This window comes from Caretta caretta, chromosome 10 (assembly GCF_965140235.1).
Source record: "Caretta caretta isolate rCarCar2 chromosome 10, rCarCar1.hap1, whole genome shotgun sequence".
In the NCBI taxonomy this organism is placed as follows: Eukaryota; Metazoa; Chordata; order Testudines; family Cheloniidae; genus Caretta; species Caretta caretta.
Window position 1 is genome coordinate 51800747 of NC_134215.1, and position 23153 is coordinate 51823899.

The following is a 23153-nucleotide window of genomic DNA, read 5'->3' on the forward strand; positions in this document are numbered from 1 at the left end:
ACATCACACAGGAAATTGTGTGGCTTAATCAATTAACATAGAAAGTGCTAGAATATCCTTCCATATAGGGTGCAGCATTAAAGTCCAAAATCTAACGTTGCCCAGCATCCCTGTCAGAAATGTGCAGGGCAACTACATGGGGATTAGTCCACCTTTCATCCAGCATTATTCATCAGTTGAGGCCTCAAGATCTGATGCCCTCTTGGGCAGTGATATTCTGCAGTCATTATTTAAATAGGACTCCTAACATCCACCTTCTGATGTGGTCAGAGCTTGCAAGTCATTAGAAGTGAAATCTATGTGGACAATCATTCAGAGAAAAAACAGCAACTGTCATTTTTCAAGATGTGCTGTCCACGTATATTCTATGCCTCATGCTCCTTCCCTGCTACTCTGGAGTCTAAGGCCATCTGGACCCCATATTGACAAAGGAACTGAGGGACAGTTGGCCCATTCTGTTCTTTATGCCCTCGAGTGGGAGGGCATGAGGGCATCCAGAGTGCAGGCACAGCACCAGTGCACACTACTGGTCAAAGAATATCATCTTGTGTGCATGGGATGCATGCACACTAGAAGTGGAACCTATGTGGACTACACATCTTGAAGATCTGCACTTTCTGTAGAATAGGTAACCATTTTCATTCTTTTAATGCCTAAACTTCCAACAGGGATTTTATTACAACTACAAATGCTGCTGCTTCAAAGGGGCATTTAAAAAAACAGTGCAGTTGTTATTGTTAAATTGCTATGCGAGCAATGTAGGATTCAAGACTCCCTTGCCTAACCGTTACAGGTTGGATGTGTGAAGAAAGACATATGTATCCTCTCTGACCTTATCTACATTAGCGATTTTTTTGTGGGGGGAGGAACAATCTTACTGTAACTGGTGCACCTCCATTTGTGACTGTGAAATTGTGAGAGACTTCCAAAAAGGAAACACAGACTTTGTGAAAAAAGCATAGAAGTAATCAGGGCTAGAACAGGAAAGATATTTGCCTCCCTCTTTAAGATAGACTGTTAGCAAATGCATGAATTAAAAAAAAAAAAAGAGGAGGCAAAATCATATGAAAAGTGCCTTGAATAAAAGGCATTCAGTGGAAAGTTCATGGTTTCTAGCCGTAAGTACTGTGGCATGGTTTGCAACTGAAATTCTTTGGTCATTAACTTATTCAAAGTAGAAAAGGACTGTCTATTTTGAATCCCACTTAAAATGTAGAAGAAGGAAAAAAAGAAGTGGCAATACTATATTAAATAAAACTTGAAGAGTAGCTGGGTAAATACGTAGGTTATGCTCATCCTATTGAAATGTATATTTAGAATTGCATTTATCTCTAAACTACCACAAAAAGCTTTTACGGTACTGTCTCCTATAAAATAGCACTGTTGATAGAAATGTATAACTACAGTGGTACTTAGATATTTAAGGTGATAGGCATAGAATAAAAAACATAAAGTAAACAGCTATATTAACATTCATTAAGCTGTAATTTTGTCATGTCATTTTTGTTTTCTGAAAGTAATTACAATACAAAAACTTCGAGTGCTTGCTCCTGTCGATTCCATTCTAGGTGTATGCGCGCGCCCACGTGCGCGATCGTCAAAGATTTTTGCCTTAGCAGTATCCGTAGGGTCGGCTTTGGCTCTCCATGGAGTTCCATGCTCATGTGTCGATATATCAGGCACCATTGGCCTTACGTCCTCTCAGTTCCTTCTTACTGCTCGTGGTGGTTAGAGCGCTTTTCCTCGCATAGCAAAGTCTAGCGGTTTCGTACATTCTGACTTTGAGCCTTAGGGCCTTGTAAATAGTTTGTTTACAGTAGTTAGTGTTAAGTGTAGTTAGAAGTTAGAGTCCCATCAGGGACTTCGCCCAAAGTGGGGCATGCCCCAGTCTCCCGAGTTTAAGCTCTACTCGGACTGCAACAGGCCTATGCCTGTTATTGACCGACATAGCAGCTGCCTCAAGGGCTTGGGGGAATCACATGTGAAGGACAAGTGTTGTATCTGTAAAAACTTTTGACCCAGGACCCAGAAAGAGTGCGATATCTGTTTGAGGGCTCTCCTCAGGGAGGCTGTGCTCCCGACTGGCTTCCAAGACATCCCGGCTGGACTCTACCCCTGGTACCTTGGCCTCTGTGCATAGTGCACGCCTGGCACCAGGCTTTGCGCAGCACCGCTCTCCATCGCCAGTGCCCAAAAAGAAGACCCAGAAATATGGCTCCCCAGCATTGGCCAGGAAAGGACATGGGCTATCAGGCAAAGGACCCAGTTCAGGCTGCTCATCCACACTGGAGCCACATGGACATGCCTCCCTGTTCGGGCTCTTAGCCCCCCCCAAAGGATCCACCACTGACTCCCGGGAGCGGTAAGGGACCCAGACTTGTGGCGGGCCCAGCCAGTATGAAATGCAGGGCCACTGGTTGCGGGATGATCTGGCCCTGTATATCAATGTCGGGGAGCTCAGAGCAGATCGCCTGACCTGCCAGGCTTTCTTGCCCCACCTGAAGGGCAAAGTGGTGCAGGTCTTGACATACAATACTGCTGCAATGTATTACATCAACAGGCAGGGCGGAGCCAGGTTGTTGGCCCTTTGCCAAGAACTTCTCCGCCTTTTGGACTTTTGTGTGTGGCATGCTGTTCATCTGGTAGCCACACAACTGCCCGGGACCAGGAACGTATTAGCAGATCACCTCAGCAGGACCTTCTCATCTGGCCACAAGGGTTGCTCCATCTAGAGCAGGGGGTCGGCTTTTAGAAGTGGTGTGCCGAGTCTTCATTTATTCACTTTAATTTAAGGTTTCGTATGCCAATAATACATTTTAACATCTTTTAGAAGATCTCTCTCTATAAGTCTATATATTATGTAACTAAACTATTGTCGCATGTAAACAAGGTTTTCAAAATGTTTAAGAAGCATCATTTAAAATGAAATTAAAACGCCGCCGGCCCACTCAGCCCATTTCCAGCCTGGGGTTCCGTTCACCTAGGCCGGCAGTGGGTTGAGCTGGGCCTGCGGCCAGGACCCCGTCTGGCAAGGGGCAGGCAGCCAGAACACCAGACTGGCAGTGGGCTGAGCGGGGCCGGCAGCTGGGACCCCAGACCAGCAGTGGGCTGAGCTGCTCAGCCCACTACCCCTCAGCCTGCTGTCGGTCTGGGGTTCTGTCCGCCAGCTCCTGCCAGCCAGGGTCCTGGCTGCCGGCCCCGCTCAGCCTGCTGCCGGTCTGGGATCCCAGCCCTGCCCACATAGAGTGGGTACCTACCTTCTCTCTGGTTCTAGCCATTCTCTTCCTCTCTGTGCACTGAGATGAGGGTGGGAGTGTGCTGACAACAGGGCTGGGGGTGAAGGAGCAGGCTGGGGTGCAGGGTCTGGCCAAGAGCTAGAATGAGGGAGTGGGCTCAGGGTTGGGGCAGGAGGTTTGGGTGTGGAGCACTTACCTGGGCAGCTCCCATTTGGTGCGAGGGGTGGGAGTGGGGATGTGGGGGATGCAAGAGTCAGGGCATAGGGTGTGGGGAGACTGGGTATTTGTGGGGGGTGCAGGAATCAGGGCATAGGGTGTGGGGGGTGTGTGAGGAGGGTGCAGGAGTCAGGGCAGAAGGCTGGGGGGGGCTCGGTATGTGTGGGGGGTGCTGGAGTCAGGGCTGGGGTTGTGAGGGGGGTGCAGGGGTCAGGGCACAGGGCTGCAGGGGTCAGGGCAGAGGGCTGAGTGTGTGTGAGGAGGGTTCAGGGGTCAAGGCAGAGGGCTGGGGGTGTGGGCTGGGGTCATGGAGGTTCTCCCATCCCCCTGCCCTGAGCGGCTCACGGCAGGGGGCTGGAGGGGATATGCCCTGATTCCACCCCCCTTCCCCAAGGTCCCCGGAGCAGAGAGAGGTGCTGTGGCTCCTCTTTTACCCCTCCCACTCCGTAGCAAGGGCCGTCAGCTGATCGGCCGCAGGGAGGGAGAGGAGGAGGGGCAGGAATTGTGTGGGGAGGAAGCTTGCATGCCCTGCATGGAGAGCGCGGGGGGGAGGGGGGGGCGGAAAAGAGCGGGCCGGGCAAGGCAGGATTTTTAGTGGCACGCGGCTGTCTGCCTGGGTCCGGCAGGCAGCAGCGTGCCATTAAAAATTGGCTCACGTGCCATAGGTTGCTGACCCCTGATCTAGAGGCAGTCAGTACAATCTTCCAGAGGTGGGGAACTCCCCCGGTGGACCTGTTTGTGTCCAGGCAGAACAGGAAATGCCATGTGTTCTGTTTGTTCCAGGGGATGGACCGGGGCTCCCTGTCAATGTGTTTCTCCTCCCGTGGTCGGGGGCGCTAATGTATCCCTTCCCACCAGTGCCATTGATTCACAGAGTCCTCGTGAAGCTCAAACAGGACAGGATGAAGATTATCCTAATACCCCCTGCATGACCTCTCCAGTACTGGTTCAGCACGCTGCTGGACCTTTCAGTAGCCGCCTCGCTGCAGCTACCCCTCTGGCCGGATCTGCTGTCCCAGAACAATGGCAGTCTTCTGCACCCAAACTTGTCGGCACTGACTCTCGACTGCATGGCTAATCGCGGACGAACGGGAATGTTTGGCCCGGGTTCAGCAGGTCTTGTTGGGTAACAGAAAACCCTCCACCAGAGCAACTTACTTGGCCAAGTGGAAAAGGTTCACGTGCTGGGCCTCAGAACGGCGTATCTGAGCCTCACAGGCCTCTGTGCAGGAGATCCTGGATTATCTTCTGCACCTCAAACTCCAAGGTTTATCCGCATCCTTGATCATGGTCCACCTGGCCACTATTTCGGCTTTCCACCCTCCGTTGTAAGACAGGTCTGTCTTTGTTCACAACATGATGGCCCAGTTTTTGAAGGGTCTGGAACGTCTCTACCTGCATGTCCGGGATCCCTTCCCTCCCTCGCACCTGAATCTCATGCTGTCGAGGCTCAAGTGGGCCTCCCTTCAAGCCTCTGGCTTCCTGCTCTCTCCTGCTTCTGTCCTGGAAGGTTTTGTTCCTGGTTGCAGTAACGTCAGCCTGGAGGGTGTCTGAGATGAGGGCGTTTACTTCAGAACCGCCCTATACGGTATTCTACAAGGATAAGGTCCAGCTGCGCCCAGACCCAGCGTTTCTGCCCAATGTAGTTTCCTAGTTTCAGACTGGCTGGGGCATATACTTACCTGTCTTCTTTCCAAAGCCTCCTATGTCAGATGAGGAACGCAGGCTGCATGCCCTGGACGTTAGGAGGGCACTGGCTTTCTACATAGATAGAACAAAGCCGTCCTGTAAATCAACACAGTTGTTCATTATGGTGGCAGACAGAATGAGATGTCGCCCAGTGTCTGCTCAAAGGATTTCGCCCTGGATCACTGCCTGCATCCGCTACGGCTGTGAGCTGGCAACAATGCCTCTGCCGGCTATCGTGATGGCTCACTCGACTAGGGCTCAAGTGTCATCAGCAGCCTTCCTGGCGCAGGCACCAATTCAAGAGATCTGTAGGGCCGCTACCTGGTCATCTGTCCACATGCTCACATCTCATTATGCACTTACCCAGCAGGCTCGAGATGATGCTGGTTTTGGCAGAGCAGTGCTTCAAGCTGCATAACTGTGAACTCCGAGCCCACCTCCAAGGATATTTGAGTCACCTAGAATGGAATCAACATGAGCAAGCACTCGAAGAAGAAAAAACGGTTACCTACCTTTTTGTAACTGTTGTTCTTCGAGATGTGTTGCTCATGTCCGTTCCATTACCCCGCCTTTCTGTCCCTCTGTCGGAGTTGCCGGCAAGAAGGAACTGAGAGGGCATCGGGTCGGCGGCACCTGATATACCAATACATGAGTGCGGCACTCAAGGAGGTGCCACAGCTGACCCTACAGATACCGCTAAGGCAAAAATCTCCGACAACCACGCACATGGGCGCGCACCTAGAATGGAATGGACATGAGCAACACATCTCAAAGAACAACAGTTAGTTACGAAAAGGTAAGTAACCTCTTTCTCTGAGCTAAATGCAATGGGAATTGAACAGTATAGCTTGTAATTTAATATATTTTATTTGTGCTTATTGTTCCAATAGTGTCTGTCACATGCCTTGCCTGGTTCAGTGAAGACAGACCATTTGCAGTTGGCTATTCAGATGGAAAATTGCTGATAGGTACGAAGGAGCCGCTTGAAAAAGGAGGAATTGTTCTAGTTGATGCACATAAGGTAGAGTTTTAATTTTCTTGAAAACTAATTCATACTCTCCTAGTTTCCCAAAGAGAATTTAGGATTTAAACTATAGTCTTCATTTCAAAATTGTGTATAAAAATGACTTAAAAGATAATAGCCCATTTTTTAAAGAAAGCCACCTGTTACCGATGATGGACATCCAGTCTGATGTACATTTTAAACTGAAGTAAATTTAGAGGCCAAAAGAAGTTAAGGTGATTTGCAGGCGCGCACACACGTGTGCAACAAGAGTTCTTCCAGTAGGGTTCTTCAAATGTATGTTGTTTATACTGTAACTGAAGTGCATTTCAAGATTTGCTGTGCACTTCTGATCTAAAAAAAGATGTAGTTCTCTATGAACAATTTGACAAATTTAGAAGTAATTTTAGATACTAGCCTGTTAAATTTTCTTACTTAAAATGTATCATTTATTTTACAGATAGGGTTTTTTTGCCAGAACTAAAAAAGTTATTATGAAATGTAAAAGATGTTTCTCAAAATACTCCGGCATTGCACCTTATGTCCCTGTTCTGGCCAATATATGGCAGTCCAGTGGCCAATAAAATCCATAAATAATTTGCAAAGAGACTTCCCCCACAGTGAAAGGCTGATGTAAGCAGACCCAGTGTTGTTCCATTCACAAGTCCCATTGTATGGAGCATGCCAAGCACAGGAATAGGCAAGTTGGAAGCAGGAAGGGAAATAATCTGCAGTGCAACCCATAAAATAGCCTGCGAATGGCTGCCATAAATTACAGATTACTGGGCTGTTCTAACGTATGCCAGGATCCATTTTGGCTCTGACAGCAGGCTGGACTCCAAGAATGAAAAGGTGGCATAAATTCACCTTTGCTCCATCTTCTGGGCTGCACCTTTTGTGCTGCATCTTTCAGGAAGCACAGTGCAGAATCTGGCCCATTATCTACAGATTCAGGTAAGGACTTTGTGTCACTGGAGTACTTTCATATTACAACTTCATAACTAAAAAGTTGCGTAAAGCCTCGCAGGATACTTTGAAAAACATTTTGTAGAAAGAGAATTCTGCTTATTGTGTACTTTCTGTGAATCTTTCCCCATATTCTTTATTATTAGTAATGATCCTGTTTTCATTAAACTTTTTTTCTTTGAGTGCTTGTTCATGTCAGTTCCAGTCAGGTGTGTGCGCGCGCATGTGCACAGTAGCCGGAAGATTTTTTCCCCTAGCAGCATCTGGGGGGTCGGCCTGGGTGCCCCCTGGAGTCGTGCCCATTAAAGTGCCCTGCTGCCCCCTCAGTTCCTTCTTACTGCCAGTGACGGTAGCTGGAACTTCCTCTTGCTCTTGCATCGGCAAGCAGCTTAGTAGTACTTTTGGTTTTCGCTGTAGATAGTTAGTTCTAGTTGGTTAGAATAATGTAGTTAGTTCACTTAAAATTTTCAGTTACGGGGGGTGTCATCCCCCATCCCCCCCATTTTTCTCCCCTCCCTTATTTGTCACTGGGGCATGCCGCGATCCCCAGGCTTCAAGACTTGCCAGGACTGCGCGAAGCGCATGCCTAAAAGTGACCCCTCACACTTCCTGTTTACGGTGTCTGGGCGAGGGTCACCAAAAAGACTGCTGCAAGATCTGTCAAGAATTCCGCCTGAGAACTCTTAAAGAGAAGGAGCAGTGGCTTAAAATCCTCCTCATGGAGGCAGCTCTCCAACTTCAGTCGGACCCGGTGCCGGAGATCCCGCTCCCAGTATGTCATCTTCGGTGCGGAGCACTCCAGTGCTGTCTTCAGTCAAAGAGAGACACCGACAAGGAGGCTCAGCACTGTCATGGAGGCTTTCGGGGGCACTCCAGCCTTCGGCACTGGTCCCAATCACCAGTGCAGAAGAAGAAGAGGATGGAAAGAGGCCGATCCCCCGTGGCAAAATCTAGGGACCAGCCATCAGTGGCACCTCAGTTGGGCCTTGACTCTGAGGCTCAGAGTGGAGCTACGTGAATTCCTGCCCAAGTGAGGCAGTCGAGTCTAGGCCCACCGCACTCGCCAAACTCCTTGGAGCACCTGCCACTCCTGTCCACCCCGGAGGCTTTTGAGGCAGCGCAGGACCTGCTGAGACTCACGGCACCGTTCTCGTCCCCGAGGCAGAAAGATGTGCCAGCACTGTAGGCTTCATCCCAGCACCCCATTCAGTCAAAGGGAAAGTCGTCGATGATGTCACGCCCATCACCACGGCACCCCCTCGACACCAGCGCCTCCATCCAGACAGCGCAGTCGGTCCCCAAGCTCCCAACACTACATCGCGATGTGCAGCGCCACCCTGGTCCTCCTATTCTGAAACATCAGAGTCAGAGTCAAACTCGTACCTTTCTGACTATAGCAGGAGCAGAGGGTCCCACCCAATGCAGTGGCCCTCACAATGGCAGAACCCGGCTCAGTGGCCCTTTTGGACTCTCGGGGCTTTCCATCAAGGCCAGGGTCAGAGCCCAGGATCCCGCTTGGGAGCTGCATCAGTGGCATCCGCCACGACGAGCGACTGAGCCATTATCTCCAGTGTCAGTGCTGGCGGCCTTGTCACCGTTACCAACAACGACAACGCCTTCAGCACCGGAGTGCTGCTGTTGTGGCGCCAGCTGCACCTTCGGCACTGACGACGGCACCGACATTGTTGTCTAAGCCGGCTGCGACGGCATCCATGAAGACCCCAGAGTAGATGCTACACCAGGTGTCTATACCAGCAACGGCGTGGGACCCGACGTCAGCACCAATACCCATGCCCTTCGTGGGACTGGGCCAACCAACCACAGTCCCCCTGGGGTCACGAGATCCCTCAGGTGGGGATGGTAGAGAGTCTCTAGTGGCCTCCTCCTCCTCTTCACCAGATGAGGCGCTGGCGGGCACTTCCATAGCCCCAGCTCTGGAAGACTCCAGGGTGTTGCAGCAGTTGCTGCGCCGGGTCACCAGGATCTGGGCATTAAGGCAGAAGAAGTAGATGATGAAGGCCCTATGGCTGATAACCTGGCCCCCTCGCCCCCTTCCCATATTGCCTTCCCATTTATAAAGACAATTATGGATATGACTAAGACCCTGTGGCAGACCCAGATCTCGCTGCCACCCACTGCCAAGCGTAACAAACGCCAGTACTTTGTGCCCTGCAGGAATTATGAACGCCTATAATCCCACCCCCAGCCTGACTCTTTGGTGGTGGATGCTGCTAACCAGCAGGAGAGGCAAGGCTTTCAGGGCCCTTCTCCCAAGAATAGGGATGCTAAAAAACTAGACCTATTCGCGCTAAAGGTATACTCAACGGGGGGACTACAACTCCGAACAGCCAACCAGCAGGCCATCATCAGCCGGTACTCCTACAATACCTGCTCGGCAATGGCTAAATTCACAGAGTTCCTCCCCTCGGATTCCCATGCCAAATTTTCGGCTTTGGTCAAGGAGACTGATCTCCAGAGCATCGCTGCAGGCAGCACTTGATGGAGCAGATGCTGCCACCAGGGTTATGGCCACAGGAGTAGCCATGAGAAGGGGCTCATAGCTCCAGGTTTCTGGTCTCCCCTATGAGGTCCAGCAGACCATACAACACCTGCCTTTTGAGGGTGAGACTCTTTTTTCGGAGAAAATGGACACAAATCTAAACAGCCTAAAGGACTCCAGAGCCACCCTCAGGTGCCTGGGCCTCTGTACACTGTCAACGCAGCAGACACACTTCCGTCCACAGCCTCCTCAGATGTTCGGTCACCAGAACCACCAGGACGGGTCCAGAAGGAGAAACAGGACTGGCCAGGAGAAGGCCGCGTCAACCCTCTGGCCAGGGCTCAGGACAACCCAAGCCACCTTCAGGGCCCAAACTGGTCTTTTGAAGGCACGGTCGAGGACGGTGTACCACTCCAAAGACTAGATCCACCCCGCCTTACCTTCTCGTCCCAACTATCCCCTTTCTACTGTGCATGGTCCTGTATCACCTCGGACCGCTGGGTGCTCTGCAGGGTAGAAAGGGGATACTCCATCCAATTCTGTGCCCTCCTGCCCTTCCCTGTCCCTCTTCAGGGACCCTTCTCATGAGCAACTCCTTATCCAAGAGATACAGTCGCTCCTATTGCTAGGGGCAGTGGAGGAGGTTCCCCAGGAGCACAGGGGCGAGAGCTTTTATTCCCGGTATTTCTTAATACCAAAAGCCAAAGGTGGCCTCAGGACAATCATGAACCTGCGAGAACTCAACAAGTTCGTAAAGAAACTCAGTTTCCGCATGGTCTCGTTGACCTCTGTCATCCCCTCACTGGATCCAGCAGACTGGTATGCCACCCTCGACTTGAAGGATGCTTACTTTCATATTGCAATCACTCAGCCACACAGGAAGTACCTCAGGTTTGTGATGAACAATACCCACTACCAATTTACAGTTCTTCCGTTCGGCCTGGCGGCAGCACCTCAAGTCTTCACCAAGTGCATGGCAGTTGTCACTGTGTTCCTGCGCAGGCACAAGGTACAGGTATTTCCATACCTGAGTGACTGGCTGATCAAGGGTCACTTCAGGACCCAAGTGGAAACGCAAGTCAGATTCTTAAGGGCCACCTTTGACAACCTGGGTCTCCTTCTAAACGAAGCAAAATCGACTCTGTGCCCTCTTCAGAGCATAGAGTTTATAGGAGCAGTACTGGACTCGACCCAAGCCAGAGCATACTGCCGGAAGCGAAGTTCCAGGCCCTGGCCAGTATCATTGGAGGTCTCAGACAGTTTCCCACCACCACAGCAAGAAAATGCCTGAAGCTTCTGGGACACATGGCTGCCTGCACCTGCTTGGTGCAGCATGCCAGACTCAGGCTCTGACTGCACCAGTCATGGTTAGCATTGACCTGGACAGGATCGTGACCCTGCCTCGCCCAATCCTCAGTTCCCTCCTGTGGTGTCTTAACCCTCAGGAAGTGTGCTCCAGGGTCCCCTTCGCCAGTCCACAGCCATCTTTTTTGCTAGTGATGGACGAATCAGACTTGGGCTCGGAAGCACATCTAGGAGACCACAGGATTCGGGGTCTCTGGACTCAGGCAGATCTGGCTCTCCACCTCAATGTCAGAGAGCTGAGAGCGGTGTGCCTGGTGTGCCAGACCTTCCGGGCATACTTAACGGACAATGTGTATCAGTTACAATGGACAACACCACGGCAATGTTCTATATCAACAAACAAGAGCGTGTCCGCTCCTCTCCCCTGTGCCAGGAAGCCCTCCTGCTGTAGAACATTCAGTACACCTACAAGTGTCGTACCGCCCCAGGGTACAGAACAAGCTGGTGGACCACCTCTGTAGGGCCTTTCCTGGCCACGAATGGTCCCTTCACCTGGACGTTGCAAATTCAATGTTCCAGAGGTGGGGATTTCCCCAGATAGACTTATTTGCCACATGACGCAACAGGAAGTGCCAGCAGTTCTGCTCCTTCCAAAATCACAGCCTGGGCTCCAGTGTGGACACGTTTCTCCTCCCATGGGGAGGTTGTCTCCTATATGCCTTTCCACCCATACCACTCGTTTACAAGATACTCCTCAAGATCCGGAGGGAACGAGCTCAGGTCATATTGATAGCTCCAGCTGGCCCTGCCAGCACTGGTACACATCTCTCGTAGACATGTCCATGGAAGCTCCAATCACCCTGCCGCTCTTCCTGAACCTTCTGACACAAGATCACGGTAGTCTCCGACACCTGAACCTCAGGTCTCTGCACCTCACGGCTTGGAAGCTCCGTGGTTGAACCTGGTGGAGCTTTCCTGTTCAGAACAGGTTAGACAAGTCCTCCTTGGCCACAGAAAACCCTCTACGAGAGCCACGTACCTTGCCAAGTGGAAGAGATTTTCAATCTGGTCAGCACAGCGCCATTTGTTCCCGATGCTAGCCTCAGTGCTGCTTATTCTGGACTACTTCCTCCATTTGAAGCAGCAGGGGCCTTCAGTGTCGTCAATAAGGGTTCACTTGGCCGCCATCTCTGCCTTCCACCCGGGCGCGGAGGGCCATTCTGTCTTTGCTAACCCGATGGTCAGCCAGTTTCTAAAAGGTCTCGACAGGCTATACCCTCACATCTGGCAGCCTGTCCTGGCTTGGGACCCTAACCTGGTCCTTCGTAGACTCATGAGACTGTCCTTTGAACCCTTGGCATCGTGCTCCCTGCTCTACCTCTTTTACAAGGTTGCGTTCCTGGTGGTGATAACCTCGGCCAGGAGGGTGTCTGAACTTAAAGCCCTAACATCAGAGCACTCATACACCGTGTTCTATAAGGACAAGGTTCAGTTCAGACCGCATCCTGCCTTCCTACTGAAGGTTGTATCACAGTTTCACATCAACTAGGACATCTTTCTCCTGATATTCTACCCTAAGCTGTGTTCCAGCAGCAGGGAGCAGAGACTTCACTCATTGAATGTTCGTAGGGCACTAGCCTTCTACATCGAGAGAATGAAGCCATTCAGAAAGTCGGTCCAGTTATTCGTGGCAGTGGTGGACAGAATGAAAGGTCTGCCTATATTGTCGCAATGAATTTCATCATGGATCACGTCCTGCATTCAGGAGTGCTACAACCTGGCAGGGGTTCCTGCACCTCCAATCACTGCGCACTGCAGCCAGGGTGCAGGCTTCAACAGCGTTTCTGGCTCAGGTTCCCACTCAAGAAATCTGCAGAGCGGCTACATGGTCCTCCATTCATACTTTTACCACACACTATGCAATTACCCAGCAGGCCAGAGACGATGTGGCCTTTGGACAAGCAGTGCTCCAGTCAGTGGACAACTCCGACCCCAACTCCGGAACTTGGGCTTTTCAGTCACCTGACTGGAATTGACAGGAAGAAGCACTCCAAAGAAGAAAAAACGGTTACTCACCTTCTCGTAACTGTTGTTCTTCTAGATGTGGTGTTCATGTACGTTCCAATACCCACCCTCCTACCCCTCTGTCGGAGTAGCTGGCAAGAAGGAACTGAGAGGGTGGTGGGTCAGCAGGGCTCTCTATTGGGCGCCATGAAGATGCAACTCCAGGGGGCACCCAGGCCGACCCCATGGATGGTGCTAGGGGGAAAATCTTCCGGCTACTGTGCACGTGCGCGCACACACACACCTGATTGGAATGGACATGAACAACACATCTCGAAGAGTTATGAGAAGGTGAGTAACTGTTTCTTTTTCTCGCTCTCGTAGAACTGTGATAACCACCAGGTATGACTTCATTTCTGTTATAAATTGCTGCATCAAATCATCAACATAGTTCCATTTTTGTGGTTTATATGACGATGTATATGAAGTTCAAGTGCTTAATACTTTTGTGTTGGAAGGAAGTTTAGTTGGATTTGTGTGATGTTCATATTCGTAAGTCATATTATGAAGACACTGAATGTTGTAATCTTTTTGATTGTTTGTTTGAATCCTTTAGGACACCATTGTTAGTGTGAAGTGGGATCCAACTGGTAAGATTCTTATGACATGTTGCAAAGAAGAAATGGTGAAACTCTGGAGATATATGGGGGGATGCTGGAGGCGTTTGCATTCACTCTCCCATCCAGCTATTGTGAATAGTATTACCTGGTGCAACCTTCCAGGGAAAGGACCCAAGTTGCAGCTGTTACTGGCTACGTATGTTAACATTTTTGCTTTAATACTTCCTGTGTAGTCTTTGTACTTTGTATTAATACTTATAGCAATTTGGATTTATGTAGCATCTTTCATCCTAAACAAAAAAACAACAAAATTCAACAAGCTGTTCATAGTAGAACACTTGTTCAGTACTGACTTAAATACAAAAAGTTCCCATTACTGAATCACCAACAGCTTTTCCCCTCCACCTAGGCTTTTCTCTGGAGGGATCTGCACCAAGTACTGACCAGGGCTGATCTTAGTTAATTAACTTGAATTTGTCACAATGAAAACGTAATGTGGTATGTTTGCAGGTTACTGGAAACATCAATTAATCATTGTTGTAGAAAGTGCCAGTTATGTCCATAGTTGCAAATGCTTCCTGTGCTGATAAATATTCCTGGGACCTATACATTCTGATTGTGCAATGATTGCAAGGGAGTATTAGGTAAAATATGAAAATATTTAATGTGAAAAATAGAAAACCTATGGAGGATATTTCTAAATATTTTGAGCAGGAATAAAAAAAAATCACTGTCAATATGCATATTTTATGTAAAAATAAAAAGTTAATTAAATAATATAGTAAAATTTCAAACAGTACAATGAAAAAGAAGTTTTTCCTTTTTCCAGTCTGCCTCAGCTTTCCTTTTATATTGGAGATACTACTTCACTAACTTCCGTTTAAACGAAGTGGTGCTGACAAAATTAGTTTTGGCAAAAATTAATATTAAGAAAGAGTTAAAGAAAAATGAACTTTTTCAATGAGTATTACCCCTAAATCTGTATACAACTTTTAAAAAATTATCTGCCGCCCTTGGACTTTGTTTTTAAGCAGATTATCTTTCTTAATCACCTTGCTCTAAATGTATATCATTACAGACTGACATACTTTTAGGACATTTGTTGATTGGTGCTGTATGTTAATAACTTTACTTTGTTTTCATGTGATGTATTCTAACTTTCTTCAGAGGATGCCAGAATGGCTTAGTGTGTGTTTGGAGTGTTCCCCAAGACATGCTGATCGTGTTGCAGTCCAGCTCAAGTAGTGCAGAAGGATGGTGGGAACAGGAAACAAGTGGCAAGGTAAAGACAATTGAGCAAATGTTAGGAAATCTTAACCTGGTTGTATCCATGGTTTTTTCTACGATAATAGGAAAGGATGGGAGCAAGATATTTAAATATCTGCATTGATGGAGAGGGAGAAGAGAGAAATATTTAAAAACCATTTAGTTTAAAAAAGTTACATTTATTTTAATTTGTCTGTGCTTATGCACATGGAGGTGTTTCCAAGGCAGGAAATGGTTCTTGCTCACATGCTCAGGGTCTTGCTCACATGCTCAGTAATTTTCCCCGGGTCAGATTGGCAGTGACCTTGTGGGGGTTTTCGCCCTCCTCTGTAGCATTAGAGTACAGGTCGCTTGCCAGGATTATCTGGGTGTACTTCCCTTAATTAATTCCCTGCTATTACAGGTACTTTGGGCATTGGTGCACCTTGGTCCCTTCTGTTCCCTGCCTAATAGTATTATTTCCTGGGTAGTTTAATTCTTTAGTCTAATTTTGGATGTTGAGTTTAGTGTGTGGTTGCTGGGTGCTGTCGGTGACCTGTTGTCAGACTAGATGATCTGGTGGTCCATTATGGTCTTAAGGTCTATGACTCTAAACGGGAGGTCAAGGTTTAAAAACAACTTATTTGCAAGAGCTATTGATCTTGGCTAAAACTTGGTAATGCTATCTAGTTCTTTTTAAATTATTCAGTTATTTCCAAAAGAGAAAACTAAAATAATATTGAAAGTTTCTTTGCATATAAATTCGCCTTGACTTAATTTTAACTAAAATGTTTTTTTAAATGGTAAGACCCAGCCGTAATGTGGTCTTGAATGCTTATGGTATTTCGAAGAGGAAAATATAGATGGTAATAAGTTAAAGGCATCCTTATAAAACATGACTAAAATAATTACAAATAAAACTAAGGTCTCTTAAGTAAATATGCATTTAGATATATTTACTTAGAGTGCAACATCACTGTAGGTGCTCGTAGTCTGTTGTATCAGCTTGAATAATTCTATAAGCCCTTTTCTTTTTATGGTGCCTTATTCTGCTTTCCCTGTTAAAATAAAAGTAGTTGAACCAAGAAAATCTATACACTGGTTGCAAAAAAGTCTAAATCTGAAACACTCTTCTATTCACAATTTTCTATAAATGCAATCCAGGATATGTCATAATGATAAAATAATTTGCAGGATGGATACAGAAAAGCAGTAGATGCCAAGTGCATTTATCAACTGAGAGGACATATTACTCCTGTTCGGACTTTGGCCTTCAGCTCTGATGGACTGGTATTAGTGTCTGGTGGACTCGGTGGGCTCATGAACATTTGGTCTTTACGGGTAAGGTTGTCTTTGAGTTATATTTAAGATTACTCAAAGATTATGCCATGGATGTCACAGAATTCATGGATTCTAGAGTGGCTGCGGCACCCAGAGGGCCCTCGCAGCTTGGGCTTTCCTCTCCCACACTTGGTCTTCAGTCATCCCCCCCATCAGCTCTCCCCCCACGTTATTTTTAGTAAAAGTCACGGACAGGTCAAGGGCTTCTGTGAATTTTTGTTTCTTACCTGTCCATGACTTTTACTAATAATAACCGTGATGAAAGCTTAGTTATATTTCTTAAAGTTTGTTAAAATAGGTATGTTTAAGATCAAAAGCTAAAGGATAATTTTATGTCCTTTGTAGTTTTCTTTGATAAATACTTTATAAAATTAGGGGAAGCGTAGTCATGAATAATGAATACAAGATTTGGGGTAAAATACCTGAATTCTAATTCTGGCTCTGCAACTGATTATGTGCCTGGTCAAGTCATTTATGACCTCAGGTCTTTAGCCAATTTGTGCTTTTGTTTCTCCCCTCTGAAAAAAAGGGAATAATACTTGCTTTCTTCACTGGCTGTTGAGACTGTGTAAAACACTTAGAAGATGTTATATCAATGCTATTTTTAACTTTTAATAATATATTATGGAAAACGCATATGCCTTTTTGACTATCGTATAGGAATTTTAGTTCAAAGGGTTTAAAATACTTTAAACAAGCATTAATTGAAATGTTTGGGGGGTGTTTATTTAGAGTACTACAGGATGATAAATTCAAATGTTTAACTAAATATGTGTATTGATCAAAACATTTCTTGTTTTAGGATGGCTCTGTATTACAAAGTGTTGTGATTGGTTCTGGAGCTATTCAAACTGCAGTATGGATCCCTGATGTTGGAGTAGCTGCTTGCTCGAATAGATCAAAGGTATTATTGTATATTAAAGTGCTGTTCTTTTGAGTTAAATTTGTGGGTAGTAAGGGAAGGTTCTTATTACAAAAAGAAGCCCATTTACCCAAACCTTTCTTTCTAACAAACTGCTAGCATATTTCTCTCCCTGTTCTGCTTAGTCCATGTTATCCACGCGCATTTGCTGTCAAATAAGGAGCTTGAGTAATTAAAGTTCTGCTGTACATAGTTTGTCTGTTTACATGCAGAATACATTGTTTTGACTCTCAACTGCCATCTTATCTTTTAAAAAGAGTTAAAAAACTTTTGTTTAGATTTCAGACTTCATGTATGAAAAAGAGAGAAATGGGGAAATCAATTTAAAAAAATATGCACCCAGGTGAATGCTTTGTCATTTTGAAATTTATTGCATGTAACAAATGTCACCCCTCTTTATGGCAGAGATGTGAAATGTGTCTGTCATAGAAGAAATATCTGCTTCAGAAGGTTAAAATAGTCTTTGTGGTTGAAAATGTAAAATTTAGCATTGTACAGTACCTTTCTTTAGTGTCCTATTGCAATTAGAGCTGGGTGATTTTTTTCTTTTTAGCCTATAGTGAAATTTGAAAAATGCAATTTTCAGTTGGCCAAATCTATTTGTGAATTTGCCAAATAGTTCTTGTCAAAAAAAATATTAATTTTTTTTCAGGACTGAGGCACCAGTCACAAAAAACGGGTTGGAAGTAGCGGTTTCTCCCTTTTGATCTTTAGCCCAGTGGTTAGAACACTCACCTAGAATGTGGGAGACCCGAAGTAAATTCCCACTCTGGCTAATGTGGATTTGAACTTGGGTCTTCCACATTGGAGGAAAGTGCCCTATCCACTGGACTATGAGATGATATGGTGTGGGACTCTCTCTGTTGTTAAAGCTGTTCCACTGTGTATAAATAATTAAATACTAATTGTAACAGGGAAATGAACTTGAGTCTTCAACTTCGCAAGTGAGTCCTCTAACCACCAGTTTCTAGAGTCATTCTTTCTTGCTGTCTCTGGCCTAATGACTAATTGCTTATGCAAAATGGAACAGCTTCAAAGGACAGACTGGGAAAGATCCACCCCAGAATATTTTACAGACCAGGGCTTAGTCTAATGAACATCTATCCATCAGTCAAAGATACACCTTCATCATGAGACCTTTACCTAGTCCTTACTCAATTTATAAAGGTTTCCTTTGAGCATCTGAATGAATATTCACGGTTTTACCTGTTAATCTAAACAGTATTTGTTATAGCCATAACATCTGCCAGAAGAGTAAGCAAACTTCAAGCCACAATGACTGATCCCACTTCTCACTATTTTCCACAAGGACACAGTGATTTTTCCATCCCTACCTGTAATTCTTATTCTAGGTGGTAACCAATTTTCATCTCATCCAATCAGTTAATCTGCCAGTAATCTTTCCTAGATCCTATGCTCATTCAGGCAAAGCAAAGCTTCAAACACTAGATCAGGGATTGGCAACCTTTCAGAAGTGTGTGCCAAGTCTTCATTTATTCACTTTAATTTAAGGTTTTGCATGCCAGTAATACATTTTAACGTTTTTTAAAAGGTCTTTCTCTATTAGTATAACTAAACTATTGTCGTATGTAAAGTAAACAAGGTTTTCAAAATGTTTAAGAAGCTTCATTTAAAATGAAATTAAAATGCTGATCTTACGCCGCCGGCCCACTCAGCCCGCTGCCAGCCTGGGGTTCCGTTCACCTAGGCCAGCAGTAGGCGGAGCGGGGCCTGCGGGCAGGACCCCGGCTGGCAAGGGGCCAGCGGCCGGAACCCCAGACCGGCACCGGGCTGAGCGGGGCCAGCGGCCGGGACCCCAGACCGGCAGTGGACTGAGCGGATCAGCACGTTGCTGGTCTGGGATCCCAGCCCGGCCCACATAGAGTGGGTACCTACTTTCTCCCTGGTTCTAGCCCATTCCCTTCCTCTATCTCTGCACTGAGCTGAGGGTGGGAGTGCACTGAGCACAGGGCTGGGGGTGAAGGAGTAGGCTGGGTGTTGGGGTATAGGGCCTGGCCAGGAGCTAGAATGAGGGAGGGCTCTCAGGATTGCGGCAGGAGGTTTGGGTGTGGAGTGCTTACCTGGGCAGCTCCCATTTGGTACAAGGGGTGCAGGTGGGAATGTGGGGGTGTGTGTGCAGGAGCTCTCGTTTGGTGCTCAGGGTGGAGGTGGGAATGTGTGGGGTGCAAGAGTTAGGACATGAGGTGGAGGGGATGGGGATATGTGTGGGGGGTGCAGGAGTCAGGGCAGAGGGCTGGGAACATGAGGGGTGTGCAGGAGTCAGGGCATGGGGTGTGGGGGAGCTGGGTATGTGTGGCGGGGGCTGGAGTCAGGGCTGGGATCATGGGGGGTGCAGGGGTCAGGGCAGAGGGCTGGGTGTGTGTTAGGGGGGTGCACAGGAGTCAGGGCAGAGGGCTGGAGGTGTGGGCGAGGGCCGTGGGGGTGCTCCCAGCCCCCTGCCCACAGCGGCTCATGGCAGGGGGCTTGTCAAGGTTCCTTCCCCACTCTGAACTCTAGGGTACAGATGTGGGGACCTGCATGAAAACCTCCTAAGCTTACTTTTACCAGCTTAGGTTAAAACTTCTCCAAGGTACAAACTATTTTACCTTTTGCCCTTGGACTTTCGCTGCCACCACCAAACGTCTAACACCGGTTACTGGGAACGAGTCCGTTTGGAAATGTCTTTCCCCGAAAAATCCTCCCAAATCTTACAACCCCTTTCCTGGGGAAGGTTTGATAAAAATCCTCACCAATTTGCATAGGTGACCACAGACCCAAACCCTTGGATCTTAAGAACAATGAAAAAGCATTCAGTTTCTTAAAAGAAGAATTTTAATAGAAAAAAAAGTAAAAAGAATCACCTCTGTAAAATCAGGATGGTAACTACCTTACAGGGTAATTAGATTAAAAACATAGAGAATCCCTCTTGGCAAAACCTTAAGTTACAAAAAGACACAAAAACAGGAATATCCATTCCATTCAGCACAGCTTATTCTCTCAGCCAATTAAAGAAATCATAATCTAACGCATATCTAGCTAGATTACTTACTAAGTTCTAAGACTCCATTCCTGTTCTGTCCCCGGCAAAAGCATCACACAGACCGAGAGAGAGGCTTTGTTTCTCCCTCTCCCCCGGCTTTTGAAATATCTTGTCTCCTCATTGGTCCTTTTGATCAGGTGCCAGCGAGGTTATCCTAGCTTCTTAACCCTTTACAAGTGAAAGGGTTTTTCCTCTGGCCAGGAGGGATTTTAAAGGTGTTTACCCTTCCCTTTATATTTATGACAGGGCTGGAGGGTATATGCCCTGATTCCACCCCCCTTCCCCAAGGCCCCATCCCCACCTCTTCTCCACCTCCTCCCCGGAGCAGCAAGCGTGCTGTGGTTCTGCTTCTGCCCCTCCCTCGCAAGCGCCATCAGCTGATCGGCGGCAGAGAGGGAGAGGAGGAGGGGCAGGAACACAGCACGCTGGGGGAAGAGGTGGGGGAGGGGGGACCTTGCCTGCCCTGCAGCAGCAACCGCGGACCAAGCTTCTTCACCCTGCCCCTACAGGGGGCGGAGAAGAGCGGCCCAGGGTGGGCAGGATTTTTAATGGCATGCTGCTGCCTGCCAGGGTCCCGGCCTGGGTTCGGCAGCGGGCTGAGTGGGGCCGGCGGCTGGGACCCGGCAGGCAGCAGTGTGCCATTAAAAATTGGCTCTCGTGCCATCTTTGGCACACGTGCCATAGGTTCCCGACCCCTGCACTAGATGCTAAAAGGGCTTTAGCTTTCTATCTAAATATAACCAAAGACTTTAGAATGTCATCAGATCAGTTTTCTTATGCACAAAATAATAAAGGACAGGCATTTACTTCACAAAGACTATCTAAGTGGCTTAGGCAATGCATTGAAAAGAGCTAAAAATTAGCCTCTGTCCCTCTCCCAGCAGGGATTAGATCCCATTCCACAAGGGCAAAGGTGGCCTCCATGGCATGCTGTTTTAGGTATATTCCCATTGCAGAAATTTGCAGAGCTGCGACATGGAGCTTTATTCTTATGTTAACAAAACATTATGCATCCTGGTCAGATGCTCAGTTTGGTAAAGTGGTACTTGAGTCACTGTTTAATTAGAAAACCACATCCCATCTTCCTTGGAAGACAGTTCTATTTATCAAACTATCGAATGTGCTGAGGTGATTCGAAGAAGAAATGGAGGTTACTCACCTGTAAGTGGTACTGATGAGTAACCTTCATTTTTCATTGGGTTATAATTTTACCAAATTTTAACCATTTGGGCTGAAATTTTATATGCTGGGTGTTTTTACGTACTACTAGATACACCCTCCCAGTCTGACAGTGAACTATTGAAACTACTTTCAGTATAGTATTTCATCCAGGTGTGCACCCACTTCATACTAATTTCACCTAGACCACATTTCCGTAGTTTGTGTATGAAAATGTCATGTGGGACTGAGTCAAAAACCTTACTAAAATCCATATGTACTGCTTTCCCCCAGCCAATAGGCCAGTAACCCTGTCAAAGAAGGAGATTTGTTCTTGATATATTTTTCCCTAGCCTAGTTTTTGGAGCCATTTTGGTTGAAATTTTTCAAAAAATTTCATCTTGAGGATGACACCCAGCATAGAAAACCTCAGCTCAAACATCTAGAGTTTAGAAAAGATATAAGAAACTGAAAATGGTTTTATAATGAGAAATATCAGGCAATCTTAATAATAATAGGTGCTACCAACCCATTTTATAATGCTGTCTAAGACCAATTGTTTAAAGTGTTGTATAAATACACAGATGATAAAGGTACATAATTTTTCTTTCAACTCAGCATTGTCACTTACTCACACTGATACTTTTAGGTGTTGAGCAGTATTGGGACAAAGACAATTAGTGAGAGTAGTCAGATTGATCTGAATAAGCATATTTCCTCTGTTTAATTTCTGGTATATAAAATGTATCTGGTGATTGTATTGTTGAACAGGATGTGTTGGTGGTGAATTGCACATCAGAGTGGATATCTTCCAATCACGTCCTTGCAACATGTAGGACTGCACTGAAACAACAGGGAGTTTTAGGATTAAATATGGCCCCTTGCATGAGGGCTTTCTTGGAACGTTTGCCAATAATGCTTCAGGAACAGTATGCCTATGAAAAGGTAAGAATAGTTGAATGCGGAACATCAAATACTGACATACGTAACATGAGATGTCTGTCTTGAATTTCAACTGTCTTAAACTTTTGACGGTCAACCCAAGAAACTTTTGTTGAGGTTCAATCCCACCTTTGGATATCAGATTTATAGTTTCTCTTTTGAGTACTCTAGCAGAACTACATTGTCCTAATGTCGGGCTGTTTCTGATCTTCCTCTTGTTTTGTCACCTACTACAAGATCCTTGGCTCTTGTGGCCTTATATAGGTGTTTCAGCTATCCTAGAAGTTTCTTCTTTAACTCACTTTGACCTCACCACTACACACGAATTGCTGTATTGCTTTAACTGCAGCACTTGGATAAAGCAGCCTCAAACTGACGCTTTATCAGGTTGCCTTCCCCGCCCCTCCTCCTCCCCTCCCCCGCCCACACACATTCCCTTAAAACCAATCAACCAAAAAAAAACCACAACCAGGAAGTTAGGCTTTTCTCATCTTTGTTTGTTTTAATTTTCTGTGGTATCCACATGTTTTTTCAAAACATCGTTTTGAGACCTAATTTGAATGACCTTAAACATGGTGTTAAACTTGTCCTGATTACTTTGCATCCTCCTCTAGAATAAGAAATGATAAGGCTAGGAGATTGCTCTCATGTCTCAGAAAACAATTTGTTGCATATATATGAACATTTTCCTTTGTGCAAAATCCACTCAGAATCTCATTATTTTAGCTTCTTTATGACTGTAAGGGCTGGTATACAAATAATCTTCACAAAAAGAAAAGGAGTACTTGTAGCACCTTAGAGACTAACCAATTTATTTGAGCATGAGCTTTCGTGAGCTACAGCTCACTTCATCAGATCTGATGAAGTGAGCTGTAGCTCACGAAAGCTCATGCTCAAATAAATTGGTTAGTCTCTAAGGTGCTACAAGTACTCCTTTTCTTTTTGCGAATACAGACTAACACGGCT

At 46.6% G+C, this 23153-nt stretch overlaps 1 protein-coding gene across 7 annotated transcripts in view; it reads left to right on the forward strand.

Annotated features, from left to right (window-relative positions):
• HERC1 (HECT and RLD domain containing E3 ubiquitin protein ligase family member 1) overlaps window positions 1-23153 on the forward strand; it is a 215851-nt gene that overhangs the window by 167416 nt on the left and 25282 nt on the right. For all 7 annotated transcript variants that reach the window (XM_048867260.2, XM_048867261.2, XM_048867267.2 and 4 more), the window contains exons 55-60: window positions 6032-6162; window positions 13536-13735; window positions 14707-14821; window positions 15979-16125; window positions 16928-17029; window positions 22017-22190. In XM_048867260.2, the coding sequence (XP_048723217.1) occupies window positions 6032-6162; window positions 13536-13735; window positions 14707-14821; window positions 15979-16125; window positions 16928-17029; window positions 22017-22190 (869 nt within the window). The remainder of the gene's footprint in view (window positions 1-6031; window positions 6163-13535; window positions 13736-14706; window positions 14822-15978; window positions 16126-16927; window positions 17030-22016; window positions 22191-23153) is intronic.